The sequence below is a fragment of the Halyomorpha halys genome, unplaced genomic scaffold, assembly GCF_000696795.3.
Source record: "Halyomorpha halys isolate HHAL.00 unplaced genomic scaffold, Hhal_1.1 Scaffold452.1, whole genome shotgun sequence".
NCBI lineage: Eukaryota > Metazoa > Arthropoda > Insecta > Hemiptera > Pentatomidae > Halyomorpha > Halyomorpha halys.
This window is the reverse complement of record NW_027113202.1, coordinates 400,063-421,177: the sequence shown is the minus strand read 5'-3', so window position 1 is coordinate 421,177 and position 21,115 is coordinate 400,063. Positions and strand designations below refer to the sequence as shown.

The 21,115-nt window shown below is 30.6% G+C and overlaps 3 protein-coding genes across 5 annotated transcripts; 1 reads left to right on the top strand and 2 right to left on the bottom strand.

Annotated features, from left to right (window-relative positions):
• The first annotated feature begins 2,163 nt into the window (after nucleotides 1-2,163).
• On the top strand, nucleotides 2,164-10,371 carry LOC106682928 (solute carrier family 66 member 3). Of its 3 annotated transcripts, none has more exons than XM_014424065.3 (4): nucleotides 2,164-2,542; nucleotides 6,700-6,922; nucleotides 7,002-7,122; nucleotides 9,439-10,371. In XM_014424065.3, the coding sequence occupies exons 1-4, from the start codon at nucleotides 2,388-2,390 to the stop codon at nucleotides 9,567-9,569; spliced, it is 630 nt and encodes a 209-aa protein (XP_014279551.1). In that variant the 5' UTR covers nucleotides 2,164-2,387; the 3' UTR covers nucleotides 9,570-10,371. The 3 variants fall into 3 exon arrangements, with proteins under 3 accessions (XP_014279551.1, XP_066906901.1, XP_066906900.1); XM_067050800.1 differs by lacking the exon at nucleotides 2,164-2,542 and adding an exon at nucleotides 3,963-3,982; XM_067050799.1 differs by lacking the exon at nucleotides 2,164-2,542 and adding an exon at nucleotides 5,137-6,142.
• On the bottom strand, nucleotides 9,113-12,759 carry LOC106682927 (thymidine kinase, cytosolic). Its single transcript, XM_014424064.3, has 4 exons — nucleotides 12,431-12,759; nucleotides 11,905-12,141; nucleotides 10,382-10,591; nucleotides 9,113-9,842 (listed from the first exon to the last, which is right to left on the bottom strand). The coding sequence occupies exons 1-4, from the start codon at nucleotides 12,464-12,466 to the stop codon at nucleotides 9,675-9,677; spliced, it is 651 nt and encodes a 216-aa protein (XP_014279550.1). The 5' UTR covers nucleotides 12,467-12,759; the 3' UTR covers nucleotides 9,113-9,674.
• Nucleotides 12,760-13,736: 977 nt separating this feature from the next.
• On the bottom strand, nucleotides 13,737-16,503 carry LOC112211952 (uncharacterized). The gene is made up of 3 exons (XM_067050797.1): nucleotides 16,293-16,503; nucleotides 14,930-15,151; nucleotides 13,737-14,851 (listed from the first exon to the last, which is right to left on the bottom strand). Exons 1-3 carry the CDS (start codon nucleotides 16,501-16,503, stop codon nucleotides 14,403-14,405), a joined length of 882 nt encoding a protein of 293 aa, XP_066906898.1. The 3' UTR covers nucleotides 13,737-14,402.
• Nucleotides 16,504-21,115: the final 4,612 nt, after the last annotated feature.

Genomic DNA, 21,115 nt, shown 5'->3' with positions numbered 1-21,115 from the left:
TATCGATTTATTTTAGCTGCTTGAATTTCTATAATATTTGGACCCTCCCCCATGTTTTCTATGGTGCTGATTATGAAAACAAAATGCGTGCTTGTGACTCGATTTCTATTCATTCTTATAGAGTTTTGGGTACTGGCGTGTTAATGGTTTAACTATTTTAGCAAACCTTGACTCTTGAGATCTGCAGCAATTTAAGCTTGTAGTCCGAGACAGTGGTGTTGACGATCTTTGAGGTAATGGTGATGAGGCTGATCCAGTAGAAATCGCCTATTACAGCTCCGGCAAACATACTGTAAGTTTACGTTCAAACCAAACTATGCAACCCGTCATGTAACATGCAATCCTTCCTGCTGACACTAAAATGTAGTCCGCTAAACGAATTTGTCATGACTAGATGGGCTTTTTCTGAGCGTTCGCTTGTTAATAAATGGATCAGCAAATGCTTTTTTTAATTCGTTAAATTTTGGAATGAATTTTTTAAAATTTTTGTTTTCAGCGCTGAATGTGGTAATTAAAAATGTTGGGTTAGTAAATACTTAAAAAAAAAAAAATCCCTATTTAGTAGTGCCTATCTCTCGTGACCACATTTAATTTGATTCTGCACGGTATTTTGAATATCTCTGAGATAACAGTCACTATTCATTTCCACTAGCTGTATGTGATTCCATTACCCTTTTAACGAAATGAAATAACTGGAACAATAACAAATGAGTGTTTCATTTAGATACATCCAGACGCAGTAAATAGTAACTATTATCTTAAACCATTCAAGAAAGTATGTGAGATCAAATTAAGTTTGGTTACTAGACATTACTTTTAGTGTTTTATTCAACTTTATTTTCTAATTATCGCATGGTTTAAGTATCTTCATCCCTTAGAAAATAAATAAAAAGCAAAATTATTGGATAAACGATAAAAGCCATTTCAATCGAATAACAATGAGTTTGCAGTAGTAACCAACTTCAGAAACATTTTGGGGAACAATAAACCTAGGTACGAGATAGCAAAACTAATACCAGTTAGTCATTTAGTTATAGGTATCTAATGTTTCCTTGATCCTGCTATCACAAAATCTCTTCGAAATTGAATTTCACAAAGGTGGGTATATCGTTGGAATGCTGATTGCTACAGCGAGTGGGGATTCAAAAGGAACCTTTAGTTGGTAGCCCAACTGAGAAGAGTAATGAAAATAGAAGAAATGTTCCGTCAATCAGAAGAATTTAACATATTAAAATGAAAACATTTGAAAACAAAATATAGAAGAAAAAGAATTAACCAAACTTATTACTATTACAAAAATTAAACTTAAGGTCAAACAAAAGAAAAATGTCTGTATATCACTGTGGGTGATTGATGAGACCCTCCGCTTGGCGAATGTTCTTGTTCTCGTGGAGGTAGAATTAAAAATAGTACGTCCGCCCGTCCGCATTGTCCTGATAGAGGATGAGCCAGAATTGTAGCTCGCCCGCTGTGACGAAGTGAGTAAATAAGATGACGTATACCTACGGTCACCGCCTGAGGGCTGGGTACTAAGACTGCTTTGAGAGATAAGCACGTCTGAGCCGGCGTAGAGACATAATGTGCCCTTAAGGTATCATTTGTCATCAAATATAACAACAGAGAGTAGAACTCTTATGTTTTTAGCATAATAAAAAACCATATGTTACATAATCAATTGTTAAAAACATATGTTAGCCGCAACACTGATGAATGAAGCAACTTTTATAAAAACCTTGATGCGATCTTAATTCGAAAAATCATTGCGTGAGACTCTATCAAAGATTGAGAAGCAAGCACGTGATTTTTACTCATTAAATTTGGCTGCTATAATCTCCCGACCAAAGAATATTTACCTATAAAAATGTTACAATCTTTTTTAAAATTCATCTATCAAATTCCGAAAATATTAATAAAATTTCAGAAATTTTCAAGTAGAAAGCTAGAACGTATTCAGTCTTCTGCTAGAAATTAAAATTTTTATGATGAAAAATGTGCTTTTCTTGGAGAATCTAATAAAAAATCATCAGTATGTGTTAGGTGAGAGACAAAAGATTGTCCCTGACGTAGGGGGCAAGATTGCTCGAGTAACTTTTAGATTTGATATTCGTTGTAGTTGTCGTTCATGAACAACTAAACTTTGTATATCATTGAATTGCTAATAATAAAAGTTTTATACGGAATTGGGTGTAATAAGTACATTGACATAAGAAAAAAGATATATTTTATTAATCCTTTTGTTTTGTGGTTTACTCTACATTAAATTAATATTTTCTTCAGGCCGAAATTCAATTTCTACTCTTGATTCTTTGTTTCCCTTGATAAGATTTTTTTTCTTTTATTTGAATTTGATGGGATATAAAATTTATCTTTAAGAGGAAATCATTTTCATGAATATGGATATAACCCAATTAATTAGTGATTCTTTTAGTATTATAATAATTTCGATGTGTTTATTTTTAAAATTACCACAAATTCGTAGTATTATTAGTTTGAAAAATGCTAGGGGAATTAATATATACGGATTAATCATGGAACTTGGAAGGTAGTCCATAAATTTATATTTGAAAAAATTTTTAGCATGCCTATTTGTAGAAATATAGTTTGAAATGCATCTTTGGGTATCCTAATTCTCAGATTTCTTAAGTTGATCTTTTACCTTATTAGCACAGTTTGTTTTTAATGTTAGTAGGAATTAATTGAAATTTGTTTTGTTTGTTTTTTGACCAAAAAAGTATAAGAACTTTTGTGTTATTTGGATGAAATATTTTCTCCAAACTTATTTACATTTTCAATTTTATGCTAATTAGTATAAACATTGCATTGTTTGTACAATTGGTATGTCTTGGATAAGCTTGCCTTAATTCATTTTATGCAAACACAGTATACACACTGGCATACACATCCCTCAAAAAGATCAATTTATCACGCTTTATATTTATGATTTATTTTAATGACTATGATACTCAGTTTAACTTTTCTGAGGATTTTTCATAATATCATTTAGGCAACATTAAATTATGTTCAGATCATTAAATGGAGGAGTATCAATTGTTAAGAATTTTAAATGCTGAAGTTAATGATTACAATAATACATATTACCCTTTGATGGCATAATTATGAATGAATAAAGGACACAAACAAGGGCTAAGTATTTTGTTGATCCCGGTGGCGTACCTACCAGCTGGATTACCTCCTTACATAAACACTTGTTCAAATACCTGAATGCTTGCTATGTATTGAACCCAAAACTCTTCATGGGTATGGTTTATATTTTTAAATGTAACATTACTCAGAAGAAAAATGATACCTGATATTTTGGTGAATTCTACTAATTTAAATATTTTCTATTACATAAGCAAGTAACTGTGTTTGCTTACAGTGATAAATTTAGAATAAAACAATCACAATAGAAAAATATATGTTTCCTTAGTTTTCAATTATACTTTAACATGTCATAGTTTAATTATTTGCTATTATGAGGAATTTCAAATTATATAAAAAAAAGTTTAGAATATAACCGAGAAAAACAAATTGTAAAAAATAAGAATGTCACCTGAGTTCTCATGTTATTTAGCTAATTAGCGATGCAGAAGTAATATATTTATTTTAATAATTTATGACAGAAATTCATGAAAGGAAAATAAATTAAAATAGTTAGATATGATTTTTTTTACATAGGGTTTATCAATGATCATGTTTCTGGCAATAGATGTTAATATCAACAAACAATCAAATTCTTCCAAGGTCGAGGCAGAATATTCATAAACTAGAAGAATCAAATATAGCATGATGACTTGTAGAATAAATTTCAACTTTCTCACCCTGGCTGAAATTGGTTGCAACCTTTAGGACAACCACCCCAAGAGGATATAAGGATGTTACAGTTAAAGCAATCCTTGTAAACAAACAATAAACTTAATTTTTGCATTAAAGCAACAGAACTTATCCTTGGTACAGCTTTGGATTGATTCTCATTAACAAAGTAATATTAATAAGTATAAAATAATTAGTAAAATATATAAGTAAAAACAGTTAGAAGAGTTATGACTAATTGTTATAAATGTCAATGCAGTTGGGAATATTTAAAAAACCCAGAAATACCATTTATAATTCCAAAAACAATTGTATCATTCACAATAGAAATGTCATTAGTCCAAATTACAGATATATAATTTTTCCCAAAACTGATTTCTGAAGGTAGAACTAATTTGTATCAGAATTGTATTGTAGAATACATTAATGCATTCGGAATTTTCAAACCTTAAAATGTGTTGAGACAGTTTTTTCTAGATTACTCAAAACTTATGTTTGAGCTTATACTCTTTGTAAAAAAGTGATTCCGCTGTGGGTTGATTTAAAAAAATATTTCCTGAAAAGTCTAGAACTCAAAAACTGATAGTTTAAATATGTTCAAGGAAAGGACTAGGGCTTGTAATAATGAGTGTATAGAATATGAACGAATGTATAGAACATTAAATATGGTAGAGACAGCCAATTGTTATTCAAAAGATTTTAGAGCCAAAAACAGGGCTACAAACTAAGCTCCATTTCATTTATTCTGGTTCTGGATTACACAGCTGCTCGGCCTAGGGCCAGCTAAAAAGTCAAAACTTGGGATCAAGATATTGAAGACCAGTTAACTATTGATGGCCTTCATAGAAGAAATAGTTGATCTTGCTAATAATGACAGAGAATTTAACCATAATAAAAGCATTTTTGAGACAAAATCATGGGAAATTGATATGGAGATACATTCTGATAAAACAAGGGTAATGAAAATGGGGAAAACCAAAAGGTACTGAATTCATAACACTATCATTATAGTACCTGTGAAACCAGTAGAAAAGCAAACTGTTTAAAGTAGTTTTGACAGCCAATTGTATGTTATATGTTTGGACAAATTTGAAGAATGAGCAACAATCATTTTGCAAGGGCGACATTTAAAGCGAGGGGTGATAGTAGAAGACCCTGGGGCACTTTGGAAAAAGGGGTATGAGAATGCTTTGCTAAGAGAGGTCAGGATGGCAGTAGGAAAGGGCTGGTTGAAGATCATGGAACTTGGTCCAGGCTATGCAGAAAGGCAGCTCACACTCACAAGCAGTAGATGAGGAATGATTATGATATGTTGGATCATGGTAGTAAACTTCTCGTTAGCTCAATCATGAGTAGAAAATAATTAGTATTATACTTTATACATTACTCAATGGTGTAGAAACCAGAGAAAAAGGACAAACAATGGAATACACTAACTGCCAGTCATCTACTATCATTACATTGCACTGTACAATTAAATTACATTTCAGAATAATTCCCCAAAACCCTTCAATGTGCATTGTCTCATTTAATAAGAGCCACAGAGACATATGCATACACTGGAGAATGGAATATAAAGTATCCTGTGCAACAAACATTTTCAATAAGATCAGCCACTTACAACTTTGATTCATCAAAAATTTTTTTTTGTGACATTCATATTATGGCTATTTCATCCATTTTTATTTCATTAAACACTTTGAATAGGTCCAACTAGTTTTTATCCCTCTATTTCTATAACCTCTTTTACTACAACTAAGCTACAATTCATGAATGGTCTTGGGTTTCATACATGGTAAGCGGTAATGTAGTCAGCATCCATGTTCAACTGCCAGGTTTGTCCCCTAACAAACAAAATGCTAGGTATTTGCTTTATAGAAATTGTGTGATGGATCAGAGAGGGTTTTATAACACAAGGACAAAGAGTATTTTTTGCAGTAATCAACGCGACCATCGAACAGACCTAAACAAAGGAACAGCTCACTATCCAACAGTCTGAAGCAGTGACATTTTGTTCATAATTATATTTACAAAGAATTTAGGTTACAAATAAATATTTTGATTACAAATAAAATAATAAAACCAATTTTCTATAGCAGTTTGGGTTTGGGCTGGGCCTCTCTCAATAGCTGATCTGAAAAAAATAAATTATCTGCCCAAAAAGTTTTAGATTTAGAAAACTTTTTATAAATAGATACACCCTCAATACAAGTGTTATTCTGGATTACCTTTCATGCTTAAAGGTGCTTCAAATGGGAAGATTGATGTGCATGACATTAATAGTATTATGCTAGGAGTCCTATGAAGAATAATTGCAGCTAAATTTAGAGTAAACAACCTTATAAGTTTAATTTGCTTAAATAAATATATCTATTTTCATTGCTCTCATAAATTCACATTTCTTAAATCATTTTTTCTGCTTAAGTGGAAGTTCCATGGTGACAGTGATACTGACAGTAAGATTGTCACATGTACACAGATAGTTAATGGTACTATCAACTTTTAAGCAAATCCTGATAGTACGACAGTAATTGTTAGATCATAAATAATAGTTGCTGTGATAGCTCACTTTCACTATTACTGTTACTAACACCACAAGTGACAAACTCCTGCTTTGTTGACAGAATGTCTTTCACCCCTATTGATTCACTAAGCTTTTTTGACATGTTCCGTTAAATCTATATTATTTACTGTATGCCGATTTGCAAATATATGGTTTTTAATTTACTTTATTTTGTATTAATTTCTGCAAGAGATCTTTACTAAGATCTTATTGTTATATTAATATAAAATATTTTAATCTTCAAACAATATTATTGTGATTTTATATTTATGTTATGATACCGAACCAAAAAAAATTAACAGTCATAATTAATACTATTTCAGCTATACAACAACTGCACTGTATAATTATGTCAACAAATATTCTCCTCTTTCTTATTTGGAATATCCTGTATTGATAGCGCAGGAATATGTATTGATTTATCTGGTGTTGTTTTATCAAAACTTAATAGGAATGAAAGTAATTATCAGTACAATTTTATATTTTGGTCTCACAATATCTTTCTTGATGCAAGTACTAGACCCGAGTATCTTAACACTTATGGTAGTAAGTAAATAAAAATTTTTTACGAAAAAATTTATTATTTACTGAATGAAAATTTAATTAACTTTAAAACTATTTGTAGCCATTTTGTACTCCAGTTTCTTTGTCAAGCAAGGCAATTCAGTTATGGGAAATACTGAGAAAACAAAATGCTGATTCAGTTAGTGTTACAACATGGATTATTTCAGCATTAACCAATGGAAGTAAGTATTTAAATTGCCAAAAATTCCATCAATAGATTATTAAGGTTCAACACTAGGACAGGTGGACAGTAAACTGATTATAACCTTAAATTATATATATTTTTTACATAACTTCTTGACTTATTTTGATTTGAAAAACATTGAAAAAATAAAAAGTTTACCACAAACATTTATACCAAAAAGGATATTAATGGTCATTACAGTGGGCATGTAGTCCTTCTTTTGAGGGTATTGTTAATTTTCTAACCTTATCCAGCTCATTTTTTTTTAATGGATTCTGATTGCAAATGAAACTTTAAGATAAATTCACCTCTGGCACTTTTTTTAATCTACGCGTCCTGAAGGCCTAAATCACCAATGAATATTATTTGGTTTTGATGATTTGTATGAAAACAGTGAGGAAGTCCACAAAATCTTTGATGACAAAATTTTTTCAGAATAAAATTTCCCTTAAGGAGCCCTATCATAATTGAAGCATTTATTCTTTGAATAAATAAAATAAGTTTTAGATAAAAATAGAACCTAAAAGTTTGTTTTAAAATTTCATTTGGTATCAGAATCGATAAAAGAAAAAAATGATCCCATCCCATTAGAAAATACAGTGTCAGGTTTGTTTGAGAAGAAGTAAGAATACCCTCAAAAGATTTACTACTGCCACTGTTATGACCCAGCGAAAATCGAATTGCAATTCCTAAAATTGTAGAGGTTAGTGGGGTAAACATGTATACTACAACACCTTTAATATTACTTATAAATATTTACCAAATAAAATAAAATAATTGTATTTTTTTTTTAATATTTATTTATTGCTATTTACAACTGTACATTATAATACATTTAGTAAATCTGATCTAAGTTAAATTAGAGTGTTACAGGCATGTAGAGAAACTACCCATTGGTAGCACTCAAATGACATTTTACATTAGCTGGTCTCGTGGCCATCTTCATCTTAGCATTTAAATATGTTTTTGTAATCTCAAGATACAAGGTCCTTAGATATAATTATAATTTTATGTACTCAGCTATATTTTTAAGAATGCAAGTGAAGTTACATCTTTGTTTTTTTTTATAAAGGAGAATAAAAGGTATAAGCTTATGAACAGGAATGAAAGATGTAGGCCAGTCTAGTCTGTTATTTTTCCACTTTAAGGAAAAATTATTTTATCATCCTTAATAATTTACTTTTGTTTTACCTTTTCTGCTTTCTTTTACGATCAGTTCCCTCAGATTTTGAGATAATTAACTAATTAATCTGTTGAAAAAGAATAATAAGATAAATAATCAAAATTTCAATTAATTTTTCTACATTTATACCAATTAGATAAACTTGTTTTATACATAACGCCATCCTGAATAATTATGAAATCGAGTTTATAAATTATTAGCAGTCTAAAATAATAGTTATCAATCCTAAAATTTACCTGAGACTATACAAACGAAGTTTGAGTGAATGAGGGGACCCTTTGAAACAGCAGATGATTATGACACTTGTAAAGGTAAAGTTGAATTCAGGGGATCCAAGCAAATATAAATTAAGAGATTAAAAAAAAAAAAAGGTTTTGCTGATTATGATAGTTCTACATTAGGGAGTTAAAAAAGTAAAACGGATAGCTTGGCTTCAGGTGGACACAGATGATCACTCTACTCCAATATACCATGGCAGAATAATAGAAGTGTATTTTAATTTAGAACAAAGTATACCTGTTTTTAAGGGAGATTGTTTCATCTTGCTTTGGTTTTTATAAGATTCGCAATAAAACAATACTCAAGAAACATAAGTCACCCGTGCAAAAACTAATATTTCATTTAAAACCCACATTTGTCTTCTTTTTCCTCCTTTCCCCTTAAAAAAAAAACAAATCCAATTTTTTTTGGGTGTGCTTTGGTAGTTTATTACCAAAAATGAAATATTTAGTATGGAGTGATCAGTTGCCATCTTTAAACAATACACATAATGACTGGACTGGTAGCATACATTTTTAAGGAAGGATAATAAGGTAAAATAAAGATCTTCTATGGAGTACTTGCTAAGTAAATGATATCAGCAATGAATTAACACTTTGAACTTAATATACTTGAAATATGTGCTTATCATAGCAGTTATCTCACTAATTCATTAGAAAAAAATCTGTAGGCTTAATCACAATTTTATTTTTAATATCTTAACAAATGAGACATATTTTAACAAAAATATAAATATTACAACTAACAAATAATCTAACAACTTCACAAATAAAAACTTTAATGATGAGGCCTGAACTTTTAAGAGATGATAAATGAATTTATACTTATCTGGTATTAATTATTTTTTTACAGGTCGCATATATACTATATTAATGGATTCAAAAGATATTCTGCTATTAACAAATTTTACACTTTCAACTGTGATGAGTGGAAGTATTGCACTGACTGCTTACATAATGCAGCAGAAAAAGAAGCAGTTATAAGTACAACAATCAAACCAGCTTTATAGAAAAGATAATAAATACAAAACTTGAGGAATGCAAGAAACAGATTCACCAATAATCACAAGATTATAAAATCCTACATGATCATATACATATTTGCCGTTTACAAGGAGGTTCATAGTTCAATTTAGATACTTCTGAAAATGTTGGTGTATTAGAAGACTTGAATGGAGTCCTTTTTGGAGGAGATGAAATTTTATAACAATCTCTGCAGACTGCCATATACTTGTCTAATCCGCCAACAACTTCGATCTGAAATTTGAGTTGGTGTATACAATCAAAATTTTATTGTGGTAAGAGATTAGTAATTTAAGCATTGAAATAAATCAAAGTGTTAAGTATGTAATTGACCCATTCACATTAAATTCTCTTTTTATTCAATGCCAATTTCTATTGTATACTTCAAATTTAGAAAGTTTTTAAAAACAATATTTCAACCGATTAAAAGTTAAACAACAACTAAAATTAAAAATTTATCAGTAAAGGAGTGAAACTAAATTTGAATAATCAATAAAACAAAATAATACTTCAAGAAAAGATATTGTATAATGACTTTAATGATTCTCCTTTACATCTTCAAATATTTATCTTGCTTTGAATGCTTGAATGTGTAATAAAATCAATATTACCAATCTAAGCTAGTGATAAAACCAGGGCCATTTTAATTTTTAGTATTATAATTGTATTGTTGATTTAAGTTTGACTTAGGTTCAAAGTATATTATTGATATTATATCATGTATTAAAGATTAAAATAAAATGTTATTTTAACTGACAAATTATATTGATTACCTCATTTTCTCCAGATATCCTCTTTGTAAATGAAGCATTTTTACCACAAGACATACAGATGGCTGAAAGCTTATCAACATTATTTGCGAAAGGGACTAGGGCCAAAATGTTCTCAAAACCAGTTCGCAAATATGTTGCGTCAAGTCCTGCTACAATCAATATTTTTCCTTTTTTCAAATATTCATTACAAAATGGAAAAACATCAGAGAACTATAACAACAATAATAAAAAAATTATGATTCAAGATTTTTCAAATTCAAAAATTTTTTAAAAGGTTTAATGTACTATGTTATACTTATGTTTAAGGTATTTTTCCACTGGAGAATATTCTGTAGCTAATGCATAATTTATATGTTAAAACCATGAACTTAATTCATGACTACTTCTGATCTGTAAGAGAGGTCCAAACATTCCATTATTTGGTGTGAAGCTTGTTATGAATGTCAGGAGTTAATCTCCTGTTAAGGCAATATAACTTTCTGAGTCTAGGCCTTCATTAAATAATTATAATCATTTGGTGGAATTGAGGCATCAGCATTTAAATCTACTTTAGTAGAGGAGGCTAGGAGATATGTTAGACACAAGAATTGCTTAGTTTCTAGTGCTTTCAAGATGAAGCCAACCAGGTGATAGCAAAAGGTGTCTCTTGAGCATCTCCTGCAAGAAGAAGGAATAAAACATGTCTACAGGACAGAAAGTGCTGATGGACTGATGATGATCGAAAATTCAACTTTTTCATAGCTCAAACATCACAGAGTGGAATAATAAAGATACCTTTTAAACCCCTACTTGCAATAACTTAGTGGCCTGGATCCGGTTATTAATTAATTTTTGATATTACACGACTCTTTTTTTTTTCTCCCTAAAAATTGTAAGTTGCTTCATTCAGCTATTAACCATTGTTTTTCTTCACTTAATCTCTTTCAGTTTTTTGGGACATTAAATTATTTATTTCTTTACTTGGTAATGATGAAGATAATAGAAGAAAAAGTCAAATTTCAGTTTGAAAAACTAAAGTAGTAAAATTTTTAAAACTCCTATATCAAAATATTTATTTCTCATTGGTGAGGACTAGCAAAAGACCCGGAGGAAAAATTAATCAATTTTAAAGCGTGCTTCAAAATTAAGCCTTGTTTTACTTGTCCTGTGAGGTCTTCGATTCCTACGAATGCAACGCCCTAAAAGCAGAAAGCGATTTGAAGACAGCCTAACTTAAATCTAATCTTGCTCCCTGTCATGTGAGAAATTCCGAAAAGCTTCAGCAGCAAACTGTAGACAAACCCAGCACATTAGGAAGATGGATAATTTTTTTAACCAACCAAAAAGGAGAACTCTAAAAAGTATTTCCCACATTACAGTCAGAAATAAAGAGTTAAGGAAATTTTGTTCTAAAGAAATCAAACTCACCAGAGCAGTTTATTACTTTGTTGGCTTGAGTAACTTAATTTGTTTATGAAATTAAATGTAACTAATTACAATAATTTGTAGTGCAATTAACTAAATAAAAAATATAGTTTACTTACAAATTGTGCTTCATCTATTCCGATTACATCATATTGTTCAACATTACTAATATGATAAAGTTCATGACAATTAATAGCTGTCATTCTCTTTCCATCATGTGTCATAATCAAATCATTGGAATAACGATTATCAGCATCAAACTTGATAATAGCACAATTATAGCTGCAAAGTCTATATTTCCTGATCCTTCTGATTAATTCAGAAGATTTGCCCGAAAACATGGGTCCAATAATCAGCTGAAAACAAAATAGAAAGGTATACAGTATAATGCTTCAAGGATCTGACTGGAAGGAAAATTCTATAATTTAACTATTTATTTATTATTATGTCAATAAATGTAACAATTACATTCAGATTTGACTCTAAATCATTAGGTGATAGCCCAAAAGGATATGTTACTGCACTTCCAAGGCCATAAATTCAGTTATTAATATTAAGTAAATTTTTTAATGATTGAGGTGCTACTTTGCTACAGCCAGTTTTGTGTTCAACTTAGTTACTCTAAAATCAGACAATTACACTTACATCTAACCGTCCAAATTTTGGAATATGTTTCTCCATCTTAAATTTTAAAAAAGTAATGGCAGGTCCTACTCCTCAAAAATTCATAAAACACGACAAATATTGCCACAATTGTCCCAATATTAACAAATCAATGTCAGAGGTATAAAAAAATAATCTGCCAGCAGTCTGCAAGACAATACAACTTTCACAAATACTTAAGTAACGTTAATCAATTTCCGTTGAGTGAGTTATTCATAAAATAATTTAAATAAGCGGTATTGGTATCAAGAAAGTATCAAGTTGTTTACATAACCTATAACAGATCATAAACCGCTCAAAATCAAGAACGTAATGTTCAAGAGATAAGTCGATATATCAAGTATACGAAGTATCAATACATCACAAGTAGGAAACAGATGATGGGTGAATTACATATCATGGCCTCGAATAACAATTTTTTTATGTTGTTTGGTACTAATGTATAAAACAATACCCAGTGGCAGGAAATTAAATTTTTTTTATACTTTTTAAACATTTTGGTCTCATAAATTTTTTAATATTCTGGTATTCCTGCATTAAGAACCTGGCTAAACAGATTTTCATCAAATGGACATTAAGGGGCCTCTACATGTTGGACAAGCCATGGCGAACTCAGACTTGGCTTGGCTTGGTTGGCCTAGGCTCGTTGCCGATCCGTTGAGAGTCGGTTTTTTGGACACAGATCAAAGGGGTTCGTGAGAGCGCTCATGTAGCATCTCCACCGTTGTTCTTTGTCTAGTTGCAACTGTTGAGGTTAAAGGTGTTTGTTGGTACTTTTTATAATAAGTTTTATATTTAATCTTATTTATTTATATTTCATTTCCTTTCATTTTCTTTTTTTTGTAATAAAAATAATACATTCCAAGTGCAATGGCTGAAACCACTAGTACGTCCGCCATGCTTGCCTCTCTGAATAACACTGACATGTGGATGGTCTGCTCTTTGTTTACCGAGCATTTGTACAAGCCTGCGATTCGTGGCGAGCGGCCAACATGTGGATCCACCTTTAGTAGTTTTTAGGGGTGGTTCTATTTACATACTACTACTAAGTTAAGAGATTGGTCATTTTTCTTTAATTTTAAAATAAAAAATTGACTTCCGCCATTTTGGGGGAGCTGAGGTAAACAATTACCATATATTAATGCAATTTAGAGATTAGTTTTAATTTATTTTGTACATTACAATAAAACCTATTAATATACAATAAATGGGACATGAAATTTGAGTAAAAAATACTTATATATAAAAAATTTAAAAATATGAAGATGGTTGGGGGTGTGATCAAAAAGGAACAAAAAAATATATAGTTAACAATTAATTATTTTCGACGTTTCACCTCACATTGTTGGCCTTCATCGGGGTTCTCAAGTTGAAAAACATCACTATTTTTTTGTTACTTTTTGACAGCACCCCCGACATTCTTCATATAAAAAAAATTATGTTTATATTTTTTCTATAAATTTGGAAGTTATTCATTTTTTATTGTGTTGATAAGATTCAACTGGAAATACAAATTGCATTATACATTAAATAATGCTTAATATTCCTGGCTTTTAAATTGTGGTTTATTATATGATTTATAATTTCAGATATATTTGACTTAGTAGCTGACTGAAAAGTAGTATTTACAAAATTTTAAGAATGTTATAATTGTTGTTCTATAACACCCCTTCTTTCCTAATGAAACAGAGAGGCCTCAAGAAGACTGGACCTCACTTCTTGCTTGGCCACTGTTATTTTTTAAAATTATTCACAAGCATATTAATCCCTGTCATATTACTGATGTATCTGCAGCCCATTACTGTACTGAGTATAACTTTAACCTGCATTGTAATACTTTGCATCACAAACTGAATTTTGGTTTGATGATATTGTGTTACTCCTTCATAGAGGTAATCTATCTGTTCTGGACTCCTGAAATGGTACATGTTAATTGTTTATCATTAATTACAATTTAATACCCCTTTTTCTTTATATTTTGGTCATTTTTCGCTTTTTTTTCCCTGCTGTATGACTCCTTTTTTGAAACTATTGAAACAAGAGTTGAGGATGATGAGTTTTCTCCTATTAGATACAAAGGATTATTTTTTGCTCCTTCAAAGCACTTGCTATAATTTAAATCCATGGATCTGATAGTCAAAGGAATATCATGAATGCAAATGTTTGTAGGTGGAGCCCTACTAGAATGGCTGTTATACAAATTTTCAGAATATTCTTTCCAGTTTCTACTTATTAAGAACTGTTCAAAAACATCTTCAAGAGTTGGATAAACAGTATTTAAAAATAATATAATTTTTTCCCAAATGTTATCGAGTACAAAATTTTGTATCACTATATGTCTCGGGATTATGAGGCATTTGGTTCCTTTGTGTGCTGTTATTGTATGTTTACATAGCTCTTCGCCTGAAACAGTTAAAGAAAAAAAAGTTAATATAATTGAATGTTGAGGTACATTCTGATTATATAAATTGAAAATTATACCTAATCCAAAAGTTGCTCCATCTCTTAAATGACAAATTTGCATAAATATAGATTCTAAATTCAATTTAGAGTCTGGAATTGCATTTTGATCTTTATAAAGTCTATAGCACTTTTTGTTAGGATTTATTTTGTCTTTGTATCTTTGAACCACTAATCTTTGAATCACAGTAACTTTTCCTTCAAGAACAAATTGTGTGACATCTACATTGGCATCATCTTTCACTGAAATATAAATTATAATGATTATTAATCGAGAAAGTTTGATTAACAAGAAGGTAGTTGATTCTGTTTATTTAGGAAACTGTTCAATAACAGAGGAGGACATGGATACTAACAAAGTTCAGGAGTGTAGAATTATTTATGATGAGGAAATAATACTTCCATATCAACCATAAGGAAGTTGATAACTTCATACCTAATAAACTAGACTTATAAACTTCTTCACAGCTGTTAGGGATTTAAATTCTTATACGGTCACAGTCTAATTTATAAATAAAATTTATTAAGTAATGTCTTTTTTTTTAAAGTTAATTATAGTTTGCAACAGATTATAATTTTTAAAAAGTCCTACATTTTTCCAATAAATATTAAAGATAAAATTTTTTTTCTTGGTGTATTTAAACTAAAGATTACAGAAGGACCTTAAATTTACAACTTTTGTATATTATGGAGTGAAACTACAACTAGATAACTACATCTAAATTTTAGAGAAAACTAGGAGACAATTGTCTTATCACAGAATGAATTTTTTTTCTGATAATCAATTTATCTATTTGTTGAAAAGTTAAAGCTAAACCGTCACCTGATTATGGTATGTTGTGAACCTTATTTAATGGAACCTAGAACCTTTTTGTGCAACACCATTTTCTGCAAAGTTTGAAGTTACCTAGTTATAGTACTCACCTTAGTATGTTGACTATATCATACAGCACTCATAAAAAATCATAATTGCTAAAGATATAGAAAAAATATCGAATATGCTTTGATTATTAAGGGTTGGTTTTACAAAGGAAAAAAAATATTAGCTATTGAATTTAAAAAAAAAAAATATATATTTTTTAAATATGTACTTTTTAGGCCAATTCCTCTCATTTCGACTGGTGTAGGTCTTTTTCCTAGATCATAAGTCATAATATGCAAATGGTGAGGAAAACTTTTCACATTCAAATTTTTTTACAAGTGATTTACAATTTTTTTTTAATTTTACTATTTAACATTATAGTTTTAATTATAGTGTTGAAATAATTTTAGTTGATTTAAAAATAAAACAATTAAAAAGATGTGACATCATATTATTTTGGCCTTTCAGAGATGGAACATTATTTCTTAATAAATCGATAATAATATTCAGAATATTACTTACCACGAACAATATCATTTTCACCATAGGTAATGATGACAGAATGAACACAGCATTGATGAATTTTATCTTCAGGCCAGCTATTAAAATAGGGAAATTTCATCATTGCTGTTCTTATTTCTTCTCGTTGTTTTTTAATTGTTTCATGGAGAAGTGATCCAAGGGTATCATTCTTTTTCTTTAGAACACGAGATTTCACTGCTTTTCGGAACATTTTTAATTACCACTGCTGGCATGTGAGTCAGCACTTTCTTGTTAGATCAATAAATAAGGTTACCATGTAATACATCTAACTAATTTTTTTTTTTTGTCAAATGAAATTTGGCAATTTAATGAATTAATTAAATAAATCATATAAAATATGCTTTTATTTTATGTTTTAAGGAAATAATTGTGAAAATATTTTTCTTACACAGAAACCTATCTATTTAATAATATTCCATTTTCGCACATAAATGTAAATGCTGAAATATTATAAGTAATATATGCTTGATTGTTTACATTGATTAACTTATCTATGAATAAGTTAAATGAATGATTTAACAAAACGTTACTTGATTTCATAAATTACTTGACTGATGAGCACTTACAATACAGCCTAAAATAATAATTATAACCAAAGACTCAAATAGGATAAAAAATAAATAAATAAAAATGCAGATACTGTTGATCATGAATTAAATCTATTCTTAATTATAATTTTAGATGTTGTTAATGATCGGTGTTGTAATCAGAAATAAAATTAGCAGTAAATAAAGTTAATTTTCCGAAAGCCACACATTGAACACTGAAAAATACTTACTTAGTGTTTTATTTATATTTTCTACGGCTCAGAGCACAGGTTAAATACCTAAAAATTGTAAACTATTGTAAACTGTGGTTTATTTCTTACACCATCACTGACCATCTAAATAACTAATTATCTTATATTAATCTTCTGTAGTTTGGTGCTTGATATAGTCTTCTTAAATTGTAATGATGTGAAAAGTAATAAAAGGCAATTCGTCAGTATCAAGTGATTTTGCCAATGCTTTTTAGTCATAGATCATCTTTGAGTAGGTCAGGATAGCATCATCTGCTTTTAAATATTTAGGCCTGGATCTTGCAGAATGGCAAAATTAATTTAATTTATGAAACAAACATTTAAATTTAAGGATAACAAAATGCCTGTTTAATTGATCAGTTATCCAGGTTATTATAAGTATTGACAAATAAATTATGGGTATAGTCTTGGACATGTCACATAAATTTAAATTAGCCAAATTATTAATTAAGTATAGTGGGAAGGTTTTTAGTAAATAATCAGAGTAATTGTTGACTAGGTCTAAGAAGGGCACTTTACTCTCAAATCCTGGACCTGGGATTGGTTCCAGCTGTGGCAGATGATTATTTATTCTGTTAAATAAGCAGTGGAACAACTGGGAGTAGAGTAACCTTCCTTTGGTACAATCAGCTTCTATACAGTGGTTATCTAATCCTTCAGTGGTTTTTTTGAGACAGCTGAGGAAGAGGGATTCATGTCAGACTTATATCCTTGTATAAAGTACTCTCAGAAATTTGCATATCATTGTATTCCTTCCCTGATCCTTTTTCAGGCAAATAATTATGTCACTGGAAATAATTCAAGCAGATTTCTTATCTCTTTTATCAGCATTTAGTTCAATATGAACTCATAACTTATTTTCGACACTTCTATTCAATTTTTCCTCCTTTGTAATTATGTAGGAAAACTTTTATAGTAATTTGTGACTTAAGTAACCTTTGTAGCGACTATGCTCCTATCGGTTGGTTACTACTGGTCAAGGAGATTGGCCGTTACATACTGACGCAACACTACCTTGCAGCCGCAACGAAAAATACTACAATCCTCAGGCAAACATCATATATTGAAATCTATATTTCTTGTTTATTCTTTAATTGTACAAATTAAAAACCATATTATATGTTGTAATATTCTTGAATCTAATACTAGAACCAATAAATGTTATAGTAGAATCTTTTGATCCACTAAAAGCAAACGTCTAACTCGTTTTACAATATCTTTCCATGGGGATTAATAACCCAGAGAATTAACTAAGTAAAAATTGGAAGACCTCTTTGTGTATTTCTTTTTCAGAGAATTCTCCTCCTTAGAAGGCAGTGTTATTGTGCACTCTTGTGTTATTGTGGGAAACAAATTTATAATTAATTTCACTCTGCTTTCTGGGTATCTTTTCCTTTCCAAACCTTGCTTCCTCTCACCTTGCTCAATGACTTACCGCTAGTTCCCGTAAGACTCATCTTGTCCATTAATCTCCTAACCTGCTACCTAAACAGTATGAACATGCATTGTCGAGGTCTTCTGGTATAGAGTACCTAAAATCGTCAATTGGAGTCAACCATCAAATCAAACACAACCACCTCGACAACTACTATATAAGTTAATATAAGTTATATAAGTTAATACTCACACTGTAATTCAGATATAAGCCACTCACTATTTTTCATTGTCTGTCATAGTGTTCAATTTGTAGATTCAATTTATTTATTTATTTTTTCAGTTTTTTAGACACTACTTGCATATCTTATATTATACATATCTTCTTACCTACATGATATTATATTTCATCTGTCACTGTTTTCAATCTACTACCATACAATTCCATGATTATCAATCAATTAAAATTTTGTACTATTCAATTATCAGTTATCAATTTTTTATCATTTATGATTTAATTCAATATTTTGTATAATTCTAAATTTGTTTGTATTCTATTCCTTTTGAATTGTATGTTGCCCTAAATGTTGTTATCTCTTTTGTTCTATAGCCCTGATGAAGACCTGAAACTCAGGTCGAAACGTCGGCATAAAATAAATAAATATGGTTTTGTTTATTTATGTTGTTCTTTGCTGATCGCACCCCCCTGACTAACTTCTTCAAACATTTGTAGTTATGTGATACCACACGGCATGAAGGTTTATGAGTTTTTCGGTCTTCGCTATCATTTACGACTTTATGTCAGATATTAATTTTTCTAAAATCTTTGACATTCCAATGGTATATTATTATTATAAATCTATACTTCTAATTTTAAAGACTATCTCAATGAGAAGAAGGCCTTACTAGCATTAAATATCATTTAATTGTAAACTGATAAACAGAGTTTGATCAAAATACATTATTAAGCAATTATCTAAAATCCTCACAAACCGTATAAAGGGGTAGATTGCTATACGGACGAATCTTTAATGGAACGAGGGTCCAGAGCAGGCTTGAGGAGGATGGATACACCTTGTGAGGGCATCTCCATATCGCTAGGAAAGCACACCTCAGTCTTTTAGTCTCAGGTGTTTGCAATTAAGTTTAGTCCCCATAACCTAATAAAAGAGGGTATGAGGGATAGGCTCATCACGATTTTTACTGACAGTCAGGCAGCCATTTATGCGCTGGGTACTTATATAACCCACTAAAAATGGGCTAAAGAGTGTAAGACTAATCTGAACTCTCTTTAGCCAACAAGATGCCTGGTCACACGGACATTAAAGGCAATGAGAGAGCGGACTGCCTCGCTAGAAAGGGATCTGAAAATGTGCCCTTTATACCCGATCCCATGTGCGGTGTCCCATGCAAAGAGAGGGGTTAAATTGGTTGCTGAGGGCAAGGCTAGGATATTTTGGAGGAACACCAGGAGGCAAAAGCAGAAGAATTAATACACTTCTTAATAAGAGTACCTTGCAATGGATGCCAGGATACTGTCAGCAGAACAAGCATTTCTATAAAATGAGATTAATAGAGCCACTAAATCTGAAGGTTCTGCAGAAAGAATGAGACCGCGTATCACATCATATGCAGACGTGATGCACTGGCCGATTCTTAACGATTCCTAACCTTTGGATGAGATGGTCTTATAGATCCTAAGCTATGTGAGATATTAGTTTATAATATTAGATAGATGGTTGATCCGTCAGGTTGGCCTGTTCTGAACAGTAAAGGACGGCATACATTAGGCCCTAAGTGGCCGCGGTGCACACTTGCCAAACAAAATAAAAATTATGTAAGATTCGTGACGTTACCTCCTGTATCGTTAGGAGATTTCTTCGAATCCTAAACTTCGAAAGTTGTATGTCGTGGGCATTCTTCGAAGATGTGGCTAATGGTTGCACATTACAAATGCTACATTTTGGAGGTGTTTCTTCAATAATTAGAAATCCCTGTGAGGCTATTCCAATCTAGTGTTGGGAACCTCCTCTCTTCTGCTGTTGTGGTTAAAGTTTCTCCAGGGTTTATTTATATATATATTTTGTTTATTGTGACTCTTGATGGTTTTCCAGAGCTGGAAACAAATCTTCATTACTTAGTGTTTTAGGAAGTTACTTATATATGAAGAGGTATAAATTGGTGATATAGCTTCTGTTGGTGATAATGTTACTTCTTTGGCTGCTTGATCAGCCGTTTCATTCCCTCTTCATTCCTGCGTGCGATGGTATCGAAACTAGTACTACGATTTTGTTCAAGGTTTTAACAGTGATGATTAGGCTTGGGCTTTCTTTTTGACGAAATTTTTTGAGTATATATTAGTAAATGCCATCATGAACAAATTTTTGTTTCACTCTTTATTATATGTTATAGTACGGTGGATTCAATAAAAAACATTATCGAATTTTAATTATATTATTTCAAAATTTTTCGAGACCAGGTAATATTTATCAATTAATTAATTTAATATCCAAAATAGTCTCAACACTATATATTTATTTATTTGTCCTACGTTTCGGCCCTTCCAGCCATCCTCAGGGACATCTTCAACATAAATTTCCTCTCACATTAATTGTTTCCTCCTTGCAGG

What these genes read in the sequence shown, in the direction of transcription:
- LOC106682928 (XM_014424065.3), top strand. Translation starts at nt 2,388, where the DNA reads ATGAATATGGATATAACCCAATTAATTAGTGATTCTTTTAGTATTATA. An exon ending in TTAATCATGGAACTTGGAAG is followed by an intron (nt 2,543 to 6,699) that starts GTAGTCCATAAA and finishes ATACTATTTCAG; the next exon opens with CTATACAACAACTGCACTGT. An exon ending in GTATCTTAACACTTATGGTA is followed by an intron (nt 6,923 to 7,001) that starts GTAAGTAAATAA and finishes AACTATTTGTAG; the next exon opens with CCATTTTGTACTCCAGTTTC.
- LOC106682927 (XM_014424064.3), bottom strand. Translation starts at nt 12,466, where the DNA reads ATGGAGAAACATATTCCAAAATTTGGACGGTTAGAT. An exon ending in CAAAATTTGGACGGTTAGAT is followed by an intron (nt 12,142 to 12,430) that starts GTAAGTGTAATT and finishes TTTTGTTTTCAG; the next exon opens with CTGATTATTGGACCCATGTT. An exon ending in GGATATCTGGAGAAAATGAG is followed by an intron (nt 9,843 to 10,381) that starts GTAATCAATATA and finishes CTCAAATTTCAG; the next exon opens with ATCGAAGTTGTTGGCGGATT.
- LOC112211952 (XM_067050797.1), bottom strand. Translation starts at nt 16,503, where the DNA reads ATGTTCCGAAAAGCAGTGAAATCTCGTGTTCTAAAGAAAAAGAATGAT. An exon ending in TGAAAATGATATTGTTCGTG is followed by an intron (nt 15,152 to 16,292) that starts GTAAGTAATATT and finishes TTTATATTTCAG; the next exon opens with TGAAAGATGATGCCAATGTA. An exon ending in TGGAGCAACTTTTGGATTAG is followed by an intron (nt 14,852 to 14,929) that starts GTATAATTTTCA and finishes TAACTGTTTCAG; the next exon opens with GCGAAGAGCTATGTAAACAT.